At 36.7% G+C, this 21,838-nt stretch overlaps 1 protein-coding gene across 3 annotated transcripts in view; it reads right to left on the bottom strand.

The window, feature by feature from the left end:
• The window catches only part of SERHL2 (serine hydrolase like 2), a 219,513-nt gene that overhangs the window by 26,671 nt on the left and 171,004 nt on the right, over positions 1–21,838 (bottom strand). For all 3 annotated transcript variants that reach the window (XM_069737104.1, XM_069737107.1, XM_069737106.1), the window contains exon 11: positions 19,837–19,913. In XM_069737104.1, the coding sequence (XP_069593205.1) occupies positions 19,837–19,913 (77 nt within the window). The remainder of the gene's footprint in view (positions 1–19,836; positions 19,914–21,838) is intronic.

Genomic DNA, 21,838 nt, shown 5'->3' with positions numbered 1-21,838 from the left:
CTATCATGATTTTTCCTTGCTAGCTGGAAGCTCTGGGATGCAGAGTGGCACCTCCGCACCGTGAGTCGGTGCGGAGTTCTTTTTGCACACTCTGCGTGGTCTTTTTGTAGTTTTTTGTGCTGACCGCAAAGATACCTTTCCTATCCTCAGTCTGTTTAGTAAGTCTGGCCTCCCTTTGCTGAATCCTGTTTCATTTCTGTGTTTGTGACTTCATCTTAACTCACAGTCAATATATGTGGGGGGCTGCCTTTTCCTTTGGGGAATGTCTCTGAGGCAAGGTAGGCTTTATTTTCTATTTCTAGGGCTAGTTAGCTCTTAGGCTGTGAAGAGGCGTCTAGGCCGAGTTAGGTACGCTCCATGGCTATTTCTAGTTGTGTGATAGGATTAGGGGTTGCGGTCAGCAGAGTTCCCACTTCCCTGAGCTTGTCCTGTGTGAGTTTAACCATCAGGTCGTTCCGGGTGCTCCTAACCACCAGGTCCATAACAGATGTCATGATCAACTGATGATGTCATAATGAACTGATGATGTCAATCAACTAATCATGTCATAATCATATTGATGATGTCATAATGAACTGATGATGTCATAATGAACTGATGATGTCATAATCAACTGATGATGTCATAATCAACTAATGATGTCATAATCAACTGATGACGTCATAATGGACTGATGATGTCATAATGAACTGATGATGTCATAATGGACTGATGATGTCATAATGAACTGATGATGTAATAATCAACTGATGATGTAATAATGGACTGATGATGTCATAACCAACTGATGATGTCATAACCAAGTGATGATGTCATAATGAACTGATGATGTCATAATGAACTGATGATGTAATAATCAACTGATGATGTCATAATGAACTGATGATGTCATAACCAACTGATGATGTCATAACCAACTGATGATGTCATAATGAACTGATGATGTCATAATGGACTGATGATGTCATAATGAACTGATGATGTCATAATGGACTGATGATGTCATAATCAACTGATGATGTCATAATCATCTTGATGATGTCATAATAAACTGATGTCATAATCAACTGATGATGTCATAATCATTTTGATGATGTCATAATCAACTGATGACGTCATAATGAACTGATGATGTCATAATGAACTGATGATGTCAATCATTTTGATGATGTCATAATGAACTGATGATGTCATAATGAACTGATCATGTCATAATGAACTGATGATGTCATAATCAACTGATCTATATATATAATTGTCTAAGGGTTTTTCCGTCTGTCTGTCTGTCTTTCTGTCTGTCTGTCCTGGAAATCCTGGCTCTCTGATTGGTCGAGGCCGCCAGGCCTCGACCAATCAGCAATGGGCACAGCGACGATGATGTCATAAAGGACGTAGACATCTCACGTTTCTGATTCAGCGACGGGCACAGTATCGACGTAGATGTCATAATGGTTGCCATGGCGACGATGATGTCATAAAGGTTGCCTCGACCAATCAGCGACAGGCACAGTCTGCCGAGAATTCTGGAATCATCATTGTCCATATACTACAGGGACATGCATATTCTAGAATACCCGATGCTTTAGAATCGGGCCACAATCTAGTGATGTAATAATAGACTGATTATGTCATAATGAGCTGATGATGTCATAATGAACTGATGATGTCATAATGAACTGATGATGTCATAATGAACTGATGATGTCATAATGGACGGATGATGTCATAATGAACTGATGATGTCATAATGGACTGATGATGTCATAATGGACTGATGATGTCATAATGAACTGATGATGTCATAATCAACTGATGATGTCATAATCAACTGATGATGTCATAATCAACTGATGATGTCATAATGAACTGATGATGTCATAATGGACTGAAGATGTCATAATGGACTGATGATGTCATAATGGACGGATGATGTCATAATCAACTGATGATGTCATAATGGACTGATGATGTCATAATGGACTGATGATGTCATAATCAACTGACGATGTCATAATGGACTGATGATGTCATAATCATTTTGATGATGTCATAATGAACTAATGATGTCATAATGGACTGATGATGTCATAATGAACTGATGATGTCATAATGAACTGATGATGTCATAATGAAATGATGATGTCATAATCAACTGATGATGTCATAATCAACTGATGATGTCAATCATTTTGATGATGTCATAATCAACTGATGTCATAATCAACTGATGATATCATAATGGACTGATGATGTCATAATGGACTGATGATGTCATAATGAACTGATGATGTCATAATGAACTGATGATGCCATAATGAACTAATGATGTCATAATGGACTAATGATGTCATAATGGACTAATGATGTCGTAATGGACTGATGATGTCTTAATGAACTGATGATGTCATAATCAACTGATGATGTCAATCATTTTGATGATGTCATAATCAACTGATGATGTCAATCAACTGATGATGTCATAATCAACTGATGATGTCATAATGGACTGATGATGTAATAATGGACTGATTGTCATAATGAACTGATGATGTCATAATGAACTGATGTCATAATGAACTGATGATGTCATTATGAACTGATGATGTCACAATGGACTGATGATGTCATAATGAACTGATGATGTCATAATGGACTGATGATGTCATAATCAACTGATGAGGTCATAATCCACTGATGATGTCATAATCAACTGATGATGTCATAATCAACTGATGATGTCATAATCAACTGATGATGTCCCAATCAACTGATGAGGTCATAATCAACTAATGATGTCATATTCATTTTGATGTCATAATGAACTGATGATGTCATAATGAACTAATGATGTCATAATGGACTGATGATGTCATAATGAACTGATGATGTCATAATGGACTGATGATGTCATAATGGACTGATGTCATAATTAACTGATGATGTCATAATCAACTGATGATGTCATAATCAACTGATGATGTCATAATCAACTGATGATGTCATAATCAACTGATGAGGTCATAATCAACTGATGAGGTCATAATCATTTTGATGATGTCATAATGAACTGATGATGTCATAATCACCTGATGATGTCATAATCAACAGATGATGTCATAATGGACTGATGATGTCATAATGAACTGATGATGTCATAATCAACTGATGATGTCATAATGGACTGATGTCATAATCATTTTGATGTCATAATGAACTGATGATGTCAATCAACTGATGATGTCATAATCAACTGATGATGTCATAATGGACTGATGATGTCAATCATTTTGATGTCATAATGAACTGATGAGGTCAATCAACTGATGATGTCATAATCAACTGATGATGTCATAATGGACTGATGTCATAATGAACTGATGATGTCATAATGAACTGATGATGTCATAATGAACTGATGGTGTCATAATGGACTGATGATGTCATAATGGACTGATGATGTCATAATGGACTGATGATGTCATAATGAACTGATGATGTCATAATCAACTGATGATGTAATAATCATTTTGACGATGTCATATTCAACTGACGATGTCATAATGAACTGATGATGTCATAATCATTTTGATGATGTCATAATGAACTGATGATGTCATAATGAACTGATGATGTCATAATCAACTGATGATGTCATAATGGACTGATGATGTCATAATCATTTTGATGATGTCATAATGAACTGATGATGTCATAATCAACTGATGATGTCATAATGGACTGATGATGTCATAATGAACTGATGATGTCATAATGAACTAATGATGTCGTAATGAAGTAATGATGTCATAATGGGCTGATGATGTCATAATCATTTTGATGATGTCATAATCAACTGATGATGTCATAATTAACTGATGTCATAATCAACTGATGATGTCATAATCAACTGATGATGTCATAATCAACTGATGATGTCATATTCAACTGATGATGTCATAATAGACTGATGATGTCATGATGAACTGATGATGTCATAATCAAATGATGATGTCATAATGGACTGATGATGTCATAATCAGATAATGAACTGATGATGTCATAATCAACTGATGATGTCAAAATGGACTGATGATGTCATAATGAACTGATCTATATATATAATGGTCTAAGGGTTCTTCCGTCTGTCTGTCTGTCTGTCCTGGAAATCCCGCCTCTCTGATTGGTCGATGCCACCAGGCCTCGACCAATCAGCGACGGGCACAGCGATGATGATGTCATAAAGGACGTAGACAGCCCGCGTCTGATTGGTCGAGGCCCGGCGGCCTCGACCAATCAGCGACGGGCACAGCGACGATGATGTCATAATGGTTGCCATGGCGACGATGATGTCATAAAGGTTGCCTCGACCAATCAGCGACGGGCACAGCGACGATGATGTCATAATGGTTGCCATGGCGACGATGATGTCATAAAGGTTGCCTCGACCAATCAGCAACGGGCACAGCGACGATGATGTCATAATGGTTGCCATGGCGACGATGATGTCATAAACATTTCCTCGACCAATCAGCGACGGGCACAGTCTGCCGCGAATTCTGGAATCATCATTGTCCATACACTACGGGGACATGCATATTCTAGAAAACCCGATGCGTTAGAATCGGGCCACAATCTAGTGATGTCATAATGGACTGATGATGTCATAATCAACTGATGATGTCATAATGGACTGATGATGTCATGATGAACTGATGATGTCATAATCAACTGATGATGTCATAATCATTTTGATGATGTCATAATGAACTAATGATGTCATAATGGACTGATGATGTCATAATGGACTGATGATGTCATGATGAACTGATGATGTCATAATCAACTGATGATGTCATAATCATTTTGATGATGTCATAAAGAACTGATGATGTCATAATCAACTGATGATGTCATAATGGACTGATGATGTCATAATGAACAGATGATGTCATAATGGACTGATGATGTCATAATGAACAGATGATGTCATAATGGACTGATGATGTCATAATGAACTAATGATGTCATAATGATGATGACTGATGATGTCATAACCTTTTTATGATGTCATAATGAACTGGTGTCAAAATGAACTGATGATGTCATAATCAACTGATGTCATAATGGACTGATGATGTCATAATGAACTGATGATGTCATAATGGACTGATGATGTCATAATGAACTGATGTCATAATGAACTGATGATGTCATAATGGACTGATGATGTCATAATGAACTGATGATGTCATAATCAACTGATGATGTCATAATGGACTGATGATGTCAATCATTTTGATGATGTCATAATGAACTGATGATGTCATAAAGGACTGATGATGTCATAAAGGACTGATGATGTCATAATGGACTGATGATATCAATGGACTGATGATATAATAATGAACTGATGTCATAATCAACTGATGTCATAATCAACTGATGATGTCATAATCATTTTGATGATGTCATAATCAACTGATGATGCCATAATGAACTGATGATGTGATAATGAACTGATGATGTCATAATCAACTGATGATGTCATAATGAACTGATGATGTCATAATCAACTGATCTATATATATAATTGTCTAAGGGTTTTTCCGTCTGTCTGTCTGTCTTTCTGTCTGTCTGTCCTGGAAATCCTGGCTCTCTGATTGGTCGAGGCCGCCAGGCCTCGACCAATCAGCAATGGGCACAGCGACGATGATGTCATAAAGGACGTAGACATCTCACGTTTCTGATTCAGCGACGGGCACAGTATCGACGTAGATATCATAATGGTTGCCATGGCGACGATGATGTCATAAAGGTTGCCTCGACCAATCAGCGACGGGCACAGTCTGCCGAGAATTCTGGAATCATCATTGTCCATATACTACAGGGACATGCATATTCTAGAATACCCGATGCTTTAGAATCGGGCCACAATCTAGTGATGTAATAATAGACTGATTATGTCATAATGAGCTGATGATGTCATAATGAACTGATGATGTCATAATGAACTGATGATGTCATAATGAACTGATGATGTCATAATGGACGGATGATGTCATAATGAACTGATGATGTCATAATGGACTGATGATGTCATAATGGACTGATGATGTCATAATGAACTGATGATGTCATAATCAACTGATGATGTCATAATGAACTGATGATGTCATAATGAACTGATGATGTCATAATGAACTGATGATGTCATAATGGACTGAAGATGTCATAATGGACTGATGATGTCATAATGGACTGATGATGTCATAATGGACTGATGATGTCATAATGGACTGATGATGTCATAATCAACTGACGATGTCATAATGGACTGATGATGTCATAATCATTTTGATGATGTCATAATGAACTAATGATGTCATAATGGACTGATGATGTCATAATGAACTGATGATGTCATAATGAACTGATGATGTCATAATGAACTGATGTCATAATGGACTGATGATGTCATTATGAACTGATGTCATAATCAACTGATGATATCATAATGGACTGATTATGTCATAATGGACTGATGATGTCATAATGAACTGATGATGTCATAATGAACTGATGTCATAATGGACTGATGATGTCAATCATTTTGATGATGTCATAATGAACTGATGATGCCATAATGAACTAATGATGTCATAATGGACTAATGATGTCATAATGGACTAATGATGTCGTAATGGACTGATGATGTCTTAATGAACTGATGATGTCATAATCAACTGATGATGTCAATCATTTTGATGATGTCATAATCAACTGATGATGTCAATCAACTGATGATGTCATAATCAACTGATGATGTCATAATGGACTGATGATGTAATAATGGACTGATTGTCATAATGAACTGATGATGTCATAATGAACTGATGTCATAATGAACTGATGATGTCATTATGAACTGATGATGTCACAATGGACTGATGATGTCATAATGAACTGATGATGTCATAATGGACTGATGATGTCATAATCAACTGATGAGGTCATAATCCAATGATGATGTCATAATCAACTGATGATGTCATAATCAACTGATGATGTCATAATCAACTGATGATGTCATATTCATTTTGATGTCATAATGAACTGATGATGTCATAATGAACTAATGATGTCATAATGGACTGATAATGTCATAATGAACTGATGATGTCATAATGAACTGATGATGTCATAATGGACTGATGATGTCAATGAACTGATGTCATAATGAACTGATGATGTCATAATCAACTGATGATGTCATAATCAACTGATGATGTCATAATCAACTGATGATGTCATAATCAACTGATGATGTCATAATCAACTGATGAGGTCATAATCAACTGATGAGGTCATAATCATTTTGATGATGTCATAATGAACTGATGATGTCATAATCAACTGATGATGTCATAATCAACAGATGATGTCATAATGGACTGATGATGTCATAATCAACTGATGATGTCATAATGGACTGATGATGTCATAATCATTTTGATGTCATAATGAACTGATGATGTCAATCAACTGATGATGTCATAATGGACTGATGTCATAATGAACTGATGATGTCATAATGAACTGATGATGTCATAATGAACTGATGGTGTCATAATGGACTGATGATGTCATAATGGACTGATGATGTCATAATGGACTGATGATGTCATAATCAACTGATGATGTAATAATCATTTTGACGATGTCATATTCAACTGACGATGTCATAATGAACTGATGATGTCAATCATTTTGATGATGTCATAATGAACTGATGATGTCATAATGAACTGATGATGTCATAATCAACTGATGATGTCATAATGGACTGATGATGTCATAATCATTTTGATGATGTCATAATGAACTGATGATGTCATAATGAACTGATGATGTCATAATGGACTGATGATGTCATAATGAACTGATGATGTCATAATGAACTAATGATGTCGTAATGAAGTAATGATGTCATAATGGGCTGATGATGTCATAATCATTTTGATGATGTCATAATCAACTGATGATGTCATAATTAACTGATGTCATAATCAACTGATGATGTCAATCAACTGATGATGTCATAATCAACTGATGATGTCATATTCAACTGATGATGTCATAATAGACTGATGATGTCATGATGAACTGATGATGTCATAATCAAATGATGATGTCATAATGGACTGATGATGTCATAATCAGATAATGAACTGATGATGTCATAATCAACTGATGATGTCAAAATGGACTGATGATGTCATAATGAACTGATCTATATATATAATGGTCTAAGGGTTCTTCCGTCTGTCTGTCTGTCTTTCTGTCTGTCCTGGAAATCCCGCCTCTCTGATTGGTCGATGCCACCAGGCCTCGACCAATCAGCGACGGGCACAGCGATGATGATGTCATAAAGGACGTAGACAGCCCGCGTCTGATTGGTCGAGGCCCGGCGGCCTCGACCAATCAGCGACGGGCACAGCGACGATGATGTCATAATGGTTGCCATGGCGACGATGATGTCATAAAGGTTGCCTCGACCAATCAGCAACGGGCACAGCGACGATGATGTCATAATGGTTGCCATGGCGACGATGATGTCATAAACATTTCCTCGACCAATCAGCGACGGGCACAGTCTGCCGCGAATTCTGGAATCATCATTGTCCATACACTACGGGGACATGCATATTCTAGAAAACCCGATGCGTTAGAATCGGGCCACAATCTAGTTATGTCATAATGGACTGATGATGTCATAATCAACTGATGATGTCATAATGGACTGATGATGTCATGATGAACTAATGATGTCATAATCAACTGATGATGTCATAATCATTTTGGTGATGTCATAATGAACTAATGATGTCATAATGGACTGATGATGTCATAATCAACTGATGATGTCATAATGGACTGATGATGTCATGATGAACTGATGATGTCATAATCAACTGATGATGTCATAATCATTTTGATGATGTCATAAAGAACTGATGATGTCATAATCAACTGATGATGTCATAATGGACTGATGATGTCATAATGAACAGATGATGTCATAATGGACTGATGATGTCATAATGAACAGATGATGTCATAATGGACTGATGATGTCATAATGAACTAATGATGTCATAATGATGATGACTGATGATGTCATAACCTTTTTATGATGTCATAATGAACTGGTGTCAAAATGAACTGATGATGTCATAATGGACTGATGATGTCATAATGAACTGATGATGTCATAATGGACTGATGATGTCATAATGAACTGATGTCATAATGAACTGATGATGTCATAATGGACTGATTATGTCATAATCAACTGATGATGTCATAATCAACTGATGGTGTCATAATCAACTGATGATGTCATAATGGACTGATGATGTCATAATGAACTGATGATGTCATAATCAACTGATGATGTCATAATGGACTGATGATGTCAATCATTTTGATGATGTCATAATGAACTGATGATGTCATAAAGGACTGATGATGTCATAATGGACTGATGATATCAATGGACTGATGATATAATAATGAACTGATGTCATAATCAACTGATGTCATAATCAACTGATGATGTCATAATCATTTTGATGATGTCATAATCGACTGATGATGCCATAATGAACTGATGATGTGATAATGAACTGATGATGTCATAATCAACTGATGATGTCATAATGGACTGATGTCATAATGAACTGATGATGTCATAATGAACTGATGATGTCATAATCAACTGATGATGTCATAATGGACTGATGATGTCATAATCATTTTGATGATGTCATAATGAACTAATGATGTCATAATGGACTGATGATGTCATAATGAACTGATGATGTCACAATGGACAGATGGTGTCATAATGAAATGATGATGTCATAATGGACTGATGATGTCATAATGAACTGATGATGGCATAATCAACTGAAGATGGCATAATCAACTGATGATGGCATAATCAACTGATGATGGCATAATCAACTGATGATGTCATAATCAACTGATGATGTCAATCATTTTGATGTCATAATCAACTGATGATGTCATAATCAACTGATGATGTCATAATCATTTTGATGATGTCATAATGAACTGATGATGTCAATCAACTGATGTCATAATGGACTGATGATGTCATAATGGACTGATGATGTCATAATGAACTGATGATGTCATAATGAACTGATGATGTCAATCAACTGATGTCATAATGGACTGATGATGTCATAATGGACTGATGATGTCATAATTAACTGATGATGTCATAATGGACTGATGGTGTCATAATGAAATGATGATGTCATAATGGACTGATGATGTCATAATGAACTGATGATGTCATAATGAACTAAAGATGTCATAATGGACGGATGATGTCATAATGGACGGATGATGTCATAATGAACTGATGATGTCATAATGAACTGATGATGTCATAATGGACTGATGATGTCATAATGGACTGATGATGTCATAATGAACTGATGATGTCATAATGAACTGATGATGTAATAATGGACTGATGATGTCATAATGGACTGATGATGTCATAATGAACTGATGATGTCATAATGAACTGATGATGTCATAATGAACTGATGATGTCATAATGGACTGATGTCATAATGAACTGATGATGTCATAATGAACTGATGATGTCATAATGAACTGATGTCATAATGAACTGATGATGTCATAATCAACTGATGATGTCATAATCAACTGATGATGTCATAATGAACTAATGATGTCATAATGGACTGATGATGTCAAAATCAACTGATGATGTCATAATCAACTGATGATGTCATAATCAACTGATGATGTCATAATCAACTGATGATGTCATAATCATTTTGATGATGTCATAATGAACTAATGATGTCATAATGGACTGATGATGTCATAATGAACTGATGATGTCATAATGAACTGATGATATCATAATGAACTGATGTCATAATGAACTGATGATGTCATAATCAACTGATGATGTCATAATCATTTTGATGATGTCATAATGAACTGATGATGTCATAATGAACTGATGATGTCACAATCAACTGATGATGTCATAATGGACTGATGATGTCATAATGAACTGATGATGTCATAATGAACTGATGATGTCAATGAACTGATGTCATAATGGACTGATGATATCATAATGGACTGATGATATCATAATGAACTGATGTCATAATGAACTGATGTCATAATGGACTGATGATGTCATAATGAACTGATGATGTCATAATGAACTGATGATGTCAATCATTTTGATGATGTCATAATGAACTGATGATGTCATAATGAACTGATGATGTCACAATCAACTGATGATGTCATAATGGACTGATGATGTCATAATGAACTGATGATGTCATAATGAACTGATGATGTCATAATGAACTGATGTCATAATCAACTGATGATGTCATAACGGACTGATGATGTCAATCATTTTGATGATGTCATAATGAACTAATGATGTCATAATGGACTGATGATGTCATAATTAAATGATGATGTCATAATGGACTGATGGTGTCATAATGAAATGATGATGTCATAATGGACTGATGATGTCATAATGAACTGATGATGTCATAATGAACTAAAGATGTCATAATGGACGGATGATGTCATAATGAACTGATGATGTAATAATGAACTGATCATGTCATAATGGACTGATGATGTCATAATGAACTGATGATGTCATAATGGACTGATCATGTCATAATGGACTGATCATGTCATAATGGACTGATGTCATAATGAACTGATGATGTCATAATGAACTGATGTCATAATGAACTGATGATGTCATAATCAACTGATGATGTCATAATCAACTGATGATGTCATAATCATTTTGATGATGTCATAATGAACTGATGATGTCATAATGAACTAAAGATGTCATAATGGACGGATGATGTCATAATGAACTGATGATGTAATAATGAACTGATGATGTCATAATGGACTGATGATGTCATAATGAACTGATGATGTCATAATGGACTGATCATGTCATAATGGACTGATGTCATAATGAACTGATGATGTCATAATGAACTGATGATGTCATAATGAACTAAAGATGTCATAATGGACGGATGATGTCATAATGAACTGATGATGTAATAATGAACTGATCATGTCATAATGGGCTGATGATGTCATAATGAACTGATGATGTCATAATGGACTGATGATGGCATAATGAACTGATGATGTCATAATGAACTGATGATGTCAATGGACTGATGTCATAATGAACTGATGATGTCATAATGAACTGATGATGTCATAATGAACTGATGTCATAATGAACTGATGATGTCATAATCAACTGATGATGTCATAATCAACTGATGATGTCATAATCAACTGATGATGTCATAATCATTTTGATGATGTCATAATGAACTAATGATGTCATAATGGACTGATGATGTCATAATCAACTGATGATGTCATAATCAACTGATGTCATAATCAACTGATGATGTCATAATCAACTGATGTCATAATCAACTGATGTCATAATCAACTGATGATGTCATAATCATTTTGATGATGTCATAATGAACTAATGATGTCATAATGGACTGATGATGTCATAATGAACTGATGATGTCATAATGAACTGATGATGTCAATCATTTTGATGATGTCAATCATTTTGATGATGTCATAATGAACTGATGATGTCATAAAGGACTGATGATGTCAATCATTTTGATAATGTCATAATGAACTGATGATGTCATAATGAACTGATGTCATAATGGACTGATGATATCATAATGGACTGATGATATCATAATGAACTGATGTCATAATGAACTGATGTCATAATCATTTTGATGATGTCATAATGATCTGATGATGTGATAATGAACTGATGATGTGATAATGAACTGATGATGTCATAATGTACTGATGATGTCATAATCAACTGATGATGTCATAATGGACTGATGATGTCATAATGAACTGATGATGTCATAATGAACTGATGATGTCATAATGAACTGATGATGTCATAATGAACTGATGATGTCATAATCAACTGATGATGTCATAATGGACTGATGATGTCAATCATTTTGATGATGTCATAATGAACTAATGATGTCATAATGGACTGATGATGTCATAATTAACTGATGATGTCATAATGGACTGATGGTGTCATAATGAAATGATGATGTCATAATGGACTGATGATGTCATAATGAACTGATGATGTCATAATGAACTAAAGATGTCATAATGGACGGATGATGTCATAATGGACGGATGATGTCATAATGAACTGATGATGTCATAATGAACTGATGATGTCATAATGGACTGATGATGTCATAATGGACTGATGATGTCATAATGGACTGATGATGTCATAATGAACTGATGATGTCATAATGAACTGATGATGTAATAATGGACTGATGATGTCATAATGGACTGATGATGTCATAATGAACTGATGATGTCATAATGAACTGATGATGTCATAATGAACTGATGATGTCATAATGAACTGATGATGTCATAATGGACTGATGTCATAATGAACTGATGATGTCATAATGAACTGATGATGTCATAATGAACTGATGTCATAATGAACTGATGTCATAATCAACTGATGATGTCATAATCAACTGATGATGTCATAATCATTTTGATGATGTCATAATGAACTAATGATGTCATAATGGACTGATGATGTCATAATCAACTGATGATGTCATAATCAACTGATGATGTCATAATCAACTGATGATGTCATAATCAACTGATGATGTCATAATCATTTTGATGATGTCATAATGAACTAATGATGTCATAATGGACTGATGATGTCATAATGAACTGATGATGTCATAATGAACTGATGATGTCAATCATTTTGATGATGTCATAATGAACTGATGATGTCATAATGAACTGATGATGTCACAATCAACTGATGATGTCATAATGGACTGATGATGTCATAATGAACTGATGATGTCATAATGAACTGATGATGTCATAATGAACTGATGTCATAATGGACTGATGATATCATAATGGACTGATGATATCATAATGAACTGATGTCATAATGAACTGATGTCATAATCATTTTGATGATGTCACAATGAACTGATGATGTGATAATGAACTGATGATGTGATAATGAACTGATGATGTCATAATGTACTGATGATGTCATAATCAACTGATGATGTCATAATGGACTGATGATGTCATAATGAACTGATGATGTCATAATGAACTGATGATGTCATAATGAACTGATGATGTCATAATCAACTGATGATGTCATAATGGACTGATGATGTCAATCATTTTGATGATGTCATAATGAACTAATGATGTCATAATGGACTGATGATGTCATAATTAACTGATGATGTCATAATGGACTGATGGTGTCATAATGAAATGATGATGTCATGATGGACTGATGATGTCATAATGAACTGATGATGTCATAATGAACTAAAGATGTCATAATGGACGGATGATGTCATAATGAACTGATGATGTAATAATGAACTGATGATGTCATAATGGACTGATGATGTCATAATGAACTGATGATGTCATAATGGACTGATCATGTCATAATGGACTGATCATGTCATAATGAACTGATGATGTCATAATGGACTGATTATGTCATAATCAACTGATGATGTCATAATCAACTGATGATGTCATAATGAACTAAAGATGTCATAATGGACGGATGATGTAATAATGAACTGATGATGTCATAATGGACTGATGTCATAATGAACTGATGATGTCATAATGAACTGATGATGTCATAATGAACTGATGTCATAATGAACTGATGATGTCATAATCAACTGATGATGTCATAATCAACTGATGATGTCATAATCAACTGATGATGTCATAATCAACTGATGATGTCATAATCATTTTGATGATGTCATAATCATTTTGATGATGTCATAATGAACTAATGATGTCATAATGGACTGATGATGTCATAATGAACTGATGATGTCATAATGAACTGATGATGTCATAATGAACTGATGATGTCAATCATTTTGATGATGTCATAATGAACTGAAGATGTCATAATCAACTGATGATGTCATTATGGACTGATGATGTCATAATCATTTTGATGATGTCAATGAAATAATGATGTCATAATTAACTGATGTCATAATCAACTGATGATGTCATAATGGACTGATGATGTCATAATGGACTGATGATGTCATAATGGACTGACGATGTCATAATCAACTGATGTCATAATGAACTGATGATGTCATAATGAACTGATGATGTCATAATCAACTGATGATGTCATAATGAACTGATGATGTCATAATCAACTGATGATGTCATAATCAACTGATGATGTCATAATGGACTGATGATGTCATAATGAATTAATTATGTCATAATCAACTGATGTCATAATGGACTGATGATGTCATAATCATTTTGATGATGTCATAATGAACTGATGATGTCATAATGAACTGATGTCATAAAGGACTGATGATGCCATAATGAACTGATGATGTCATAATGAACTAATGATGTCATAATGGACTGATGATATCATACTTAACTGATGATGTCATAATCAACTGATGATGTCATAATTAACTGATGATGTCATAATGGACTGATGATGTCATAATGAACTGATGATGTCATAATGAACTGATGATGTCATAATGAACTGATGATGTCATAATGGACTGATGATGTCATAATGAACTGATGATGTCATAATGGACTAATGATGTCATAATGGACTGATGATGTCTTAATGAACTGATGATGTCATAATCAACTGATGATGTCATAATCATTTTGATGATGTCATAATCAACTGATGATGTCAATGAACTGATGATGTCATAATCAACTGATGATGTCATAATGAACTGATGATGTCATAAGGGATTGATGATGTCATAATGAACTGATGATGTCATAATGGACTGATGATGTCATAATGAACTGATGATGTCATAATCAACTGATCATGTCATAATCAACTAATGATGTCATAATCAACTGATGATGTCATAATCAACTGATGATGTCATAATCAACTGATGTCATAATCAAATAATGATGTCATAATCAACTAATGATGTCATAATCATTTTGATGATGTCATAATGAACTGATGTCATAATCAACTGATGATGTCATAATGGACTGATGATGTCATAATGAACTGATGATGTCATAATGAACTAATGATGTCATAATGGACTGATGATGTCTTAATGAACTGATGATGTCATAATGAACTGATGTCATAATCAACTGATGATGTCATAATGGACTGATGATGTCATAATGAACTGATGATGTTATAATCAACTGATAAGGTCATAATGGACTGATGATATCATAATGAACTGATGATGTCATAATGAACTAATGATGTCATAATGGACTGATGATGTCATAATGAACTGATGATGTCATAATCAACTGATGATGTCATAATGAACTGATGATGTCATAATCATTTTGATGATGTCATAATCAACTGATGATGTCATAATGAACTGATGATGTCATAATCATTTTGATGATGTCATAATCGATGAAGTCACCATGTCACTCCCTCTGCGCCAAGACGCTGACTGTGCCCCAGGGCCTGATGAGAGTCTAGTATATTTATGTTTAGTTTTTTTGAGTCCGTATTTGCAGTAGAGGGGTTATACTTTTTGGTGGGCACTACTGTGATGCAATCACACTGTGTTGTATGGGTGTGAATCCTACTGTGTTGTGGATGTGGGTGTATCGCACTGTGTTAGGAGGGGGCTGTGAGTACCATCATACTGTGTGTCTATTACATTGTGTGTCTATTAATTTGTGTGAGGTACTATTAGGGACATCATAATGTGAGTGGGGAGCTTTGGGGATACCATACTGTGTGCACACGAAGGTAAGGGTCCTTTGGGGCCATGATACAGAGTGGGGGTTGTAATATAATATGTGGGGGGGGGAGAGCTGTGGCGGCATCAGGGGATGTAATGTGACCACTTTTATTCTCTAAAGCAGGGGTCCCCAAGTCCAGTCCTCAAGGCCCACCAACATGTCATGTTTTCAGGATTTCCTTAGTCTTGCCCAGGTAATAATTGCATCACCTGTGCAATGCAAAGGAAATCCTGAAAACATGACCTGTTGGTGGGCCTTGAGGACTGGAGTTGGGGACCCCTGCTCTAAAGCACTCACAAAGGATATTAGTATTTTCTAGGAGGCAACTGTACTGTCTAGAGAGCACAAAGGGCAAATTTTACTTTGTAAGGGACACATTATTATTATGTGGGACACAAAGAGGAGTACCGTTTTGTACCACACAGCAGTTGCAGTAATATGGATAAACTAGATGGTGGCCCGATTCTAACGCATCAGGTATTCTAGAATATGCATGTCCACGTAATATATTGCACAGCCCATGTAGTATATTGCCCAGCCACGTAGTATATTGCCCAGCCACGTAGTATATTGCACAGTCACGTAGTATATTGTCCAGCTAAGTAGTATATTGCCCAGACACGTAGTATATTGCCCAGCTACGTAGTATATTGCCCAGCTACGTAGTATATTGCCCAGCTACGTAGTATATTGCCCAGTGACGTAGTGTATTGCCCAGCCACGTAGTATATTGTTCAGTCACGTAGTATATTGCCCAACCACGTAGTATATTGCCCAACCACGTAGTATATTGCCCAGTGACGTAGTATATTGCCCAGCCACGTAGTATATTGTTCAGTCACGTAGTATATTGCCCAACCACGTAGTATATTGCCCAGCCACCTAGTATATTGCCCAGTTACATAGTATATTGCCCAGTTACGTAGTATATTGCCTAGTGACGTAGTATATTGCGCAGCAACGTAGTATATTGCCCAGTTACGTAGTATATTGCCCAGTGACGTAGTATATTGCCCAACCACGTAGTATATTGCCCAGCCACGTAGTATATTGCCCAGTTATGTAGTATACTGCCTAGTGACGTAGTATATTGCGCAGCCACTTAGTACATTGCCCAGTGACGTAGTATATTGCCCAGTGACGTAGTATATTGCCCAGTGACGTAGTATACAGCACAGAGCCACGTAGCATATTGCCCAGTTACGTAGTATATTGCCCAGTGATGTAGTATACAGCACAGAGCCACGCAGTATATTGGCCAGTCACATAGTATATTGCCTAGTGACGTAGTATATTGCACAGCCACGTAGTATATTGCCCAGTGACGTAGTATATTGCACAGAGCCATGTAGTATATTGCACAGCGAAGTAGTATACAGCACAGAGCCACGTAGTATATTGGCCAGTCACATAGTATATTGCCCAGTTACGTAGTATATTGCCTAGTGACGTAGTATATTGCGCAGCCACGTAGTATATTGCCCAGTTACGTAGTATATTGCCTAGTGACGTAGTATATTGCGCAGCCACGTAGTATATTGCCCAGTGACGTAGTATATTGCCCAGTGACGTAGTATACAGCACAGAGCCACATAGTATATTGCCCAGTTACGTAGTATATTGCCCAGTGACATAGTATACAGCACAGAGCCACGTAGTATATTGCCCAGTGACATAGTATACAGCACAGAGCCACGTAGTATGTTGCCCAGCTACGTAGTATATTGCCCAGCCAGGTTTGTCACAGGTTAAAAAATAAACATATACTCACCTTTCCAAGGCCCCCTTGTAGTCCACGGCAGCTTCCGGTCCCAGGGTTGGCATGAGCGCAGGACCTGTGATGACGTTGCGTTCACATGACCGTGACGTCATGGCAGGTCCTTCTGCCATATCATCTTTGCCACCGGAACCTGCAACGGAAAATGGTGGCCGGCGCAAGCGACTACAAAGGGTGAGTATAGCAGTTTTTTTAAAATTATTATTATTATTTTTAACATTACATTTTTTACTATTGATGCCGCATAGGCAGCGTCAATAGTAAAAAGTTGGGGACACACAGGGTTAATAGCGGCGGTAACGGAGTGCGTTACCTGCGGCATAACGCGGTCCGTTACTGCCTGCATTAACCCTGTGTTAGCGGTGATCGGAGGGGAGTATGCAGGCGACAGGCACTGACTGCGGGGAGTAAGGAGCGGCCATTTTCTTCCGGACTGTGCCCATCGCTGATTGGTCGCGGCAGCCATGACAGGCAGCTGCCGAGACCAGTCAGCGAATGAATAACCGTGACAGAAGGACAGACAGAGGGAAGTGACCCTTAGACAATTATATAATAGATACGGCAGCAGTAGCTCAGCATTGGAGTGACAGCAGAATGCAGTTTTATAATGCCGGTAATAGATGGGGATGGTAGTGGAAATCTGAGAAGTCAAATGTGTGTTTGTTGTAATCTCTGCAGACGAGAGAAAAAAGTGGAGAAAAGTGAACAACTCCATCAGAAAGGTGGTTGTGTGTAAGTTGCTATCTATAATTGTACTGTAATCTCAAACTTTCCTGCAGAACTGATATCTACGACCATATGGCCACGGCATGGTGGTAATATCAGTCCTGGCCTTTGTATAGAGACATTTCACATGAACAGCCTGGTCACCTGCTGAAGTTCCTCTTTACCCACTATTATTTTGAAGCACCTCGGCAGCTGTAAACATGGTCACCTAGGATGAGCGCCCACTCAGATGTGTTTTGCCCCCTCTGCTGAACCCCTGGTTACGCTTCTTATTATCTATTAAGGAATTAAATACTTACAGTATAATATGGACGTCAGACTGAATGGACTTCATGATATGCAAGCACTGCTCGAGAGACAGATGTGCTGAATTGTTCTAAGGACATAAAACAAAAGTTACAGAACATAGACAAGAAACAATGCTTAGTATTGAATTTTCTTTCCTTTAGTTTTGTTTCTTCAATCAGAGATGCTAAAGAAGCACTTCAACACAAAATCATCATTTCCTCCGTAACAAAATACATGAGGAATAGAATCGGTGTCTTTCTTACAAGTAGAATTTGGTCGTATTATTCTCACTCATTTTGCTTTTCATTGTCATAGTCCATCAGTCATCATTGTTGTTATTGTCTCCTGTTAGGGCTTGTTTTATTTTGCGGAATCAGTTGTATTGTTTTGAGACACCATTTTGCAGAGCAAACAACCTATTAACTCTTTATGTAAAGAGCAGTTCTTTCTTTACTTTTTTACATGAAAAATTGCATGATTTTCATTTACTACACACAAATACTGACAGCTCTCATTCCCCACCGCTGTCTCTGCGCTAGTAACAAGAACTGGGCTCATTCAGACGTCTGTAACTGGAACGCAAAAAATTACCAATTTTCATCATTGTTTTGGATCAGATTTTCAGGAAAGTCTGATCAGTGTGTCCTTACAACTAGGTTTATTTCACAGTATAAAAAAGTGGCAAAGGATGCTCATGCTTCTCCTCTCGGTCAGAGAAAAGCCAGACGGCACACTGATGGCATCAGCGTGATGTCACATTTTTTCTTACTGTAGATTCATGGCCCAAATCAAAATCAAACATCTTTGTGCTTTGATTTTTGGTATGGGATGGTTTGGTATGTATTTTTTTTGCAAAAATACATGGACATGTGAGGAGCCCCAAAGTAGGTACAAGTTCTATCCATGAAAAGCACTGAGAGCTCGTTTGGCGTCGGGCAAAAGTGACTTCTAGAAGAGTACTTAGACTCCAGCTCCAGGAGAAGAATCGCTGCCTTTCCATGTCCTAATGGAAAGTTGCACGTTCTAGTAGAAAAAAGCAAAGTGATGGGAAGCGGTCAATGTGACTCTGAATGGCGTCCATAGTGAGAATAGCTACTAATTAACATATTAGAGTCCGTAGTAGGGCTCGTTCACACTACTGTATAACACGGCCGAGATGTGTTATCGGATCACCCTCTGCCAATGTTATACTATGGGGCACTGCCGATCTGCGATTGTTTTATGATGATTCGGCCTGAGAAAACAATCGCAGCATGCTGGGAGTGCATCCGATTATTGGATCACGCGCACGCATACAAGACTATGGGTGTCATCTGAGTGCAGACCAACGTACGCTCACCGAGACATTGAGTTTTAATTAATAAATTGATTAACACTCTGAGAAAGTTTGAGCTGAGTGTCATCCGTATAATCAGCCATATTCTCGCGCATGAATGAATATACGCCAGTGTGAGCATACCCGTAATCAGAGAGTCATGGGGACAACAGGAGGACTGGACCAGAGAAGATAACTAATTTGGTAAGAAAACTAACTCCACTGCTGTACCTTATGTAGGTTACTATAGAAGGAAAACGGGGAACATTTCTCTATGTGGAGAGGACAAGGCGACTACATAAGACTTATAGGCCATGCAATGCTCTTCTGGGAAATTAAAAGGCAATCTGTCATCAGGTGTTTGCTGCCTCAACTGAGAGCAGTGTAATGTATGCAAAGAGAAGCTGAATCCAACGATGTATCCGTTAACTGGGTGCAGCAGTTCTCACACAAAGTTCTTAGATTTAGAATGCTAACCCTGCCCACCCCAGGCTTTGTATGTACAATGTCCATAGACTGTGAGCTGCTTATCACAGGAGGGGGTTCCCAGGCTAGTCTGGCAATGTTAATATATTAGTAATAAATCCTTCAAACTTAGTAAACAACAGTATGCTCTTTGACAAGTGACACATCACTGAATTCTTTTTTTTTTCAGCCTCTATCTCCTGCTGTCTTCAGATTACATAGCAAAAACCTGC

The sequence above is a fragment of the Ranitomeya imitator genome, chromosome 8 (genome assembly GCF_032444005.1).
Source record: "Ranitomeya imitator isolate aRanImi1 chromosome 8, aRanImi1.pri, whole genome shotgun sequence".
NCBI lineage: Eukaryota > Metazoa > Chordata > Amphibia > Anura > Dendrobatidae > Ranitomeya > Ranitomeya imitator.
The sequence above is the reverse complement of the archived record's forward strand: the minus strand, read 5'-3'. Positions and strand labels throughout refer to the sequence as shown.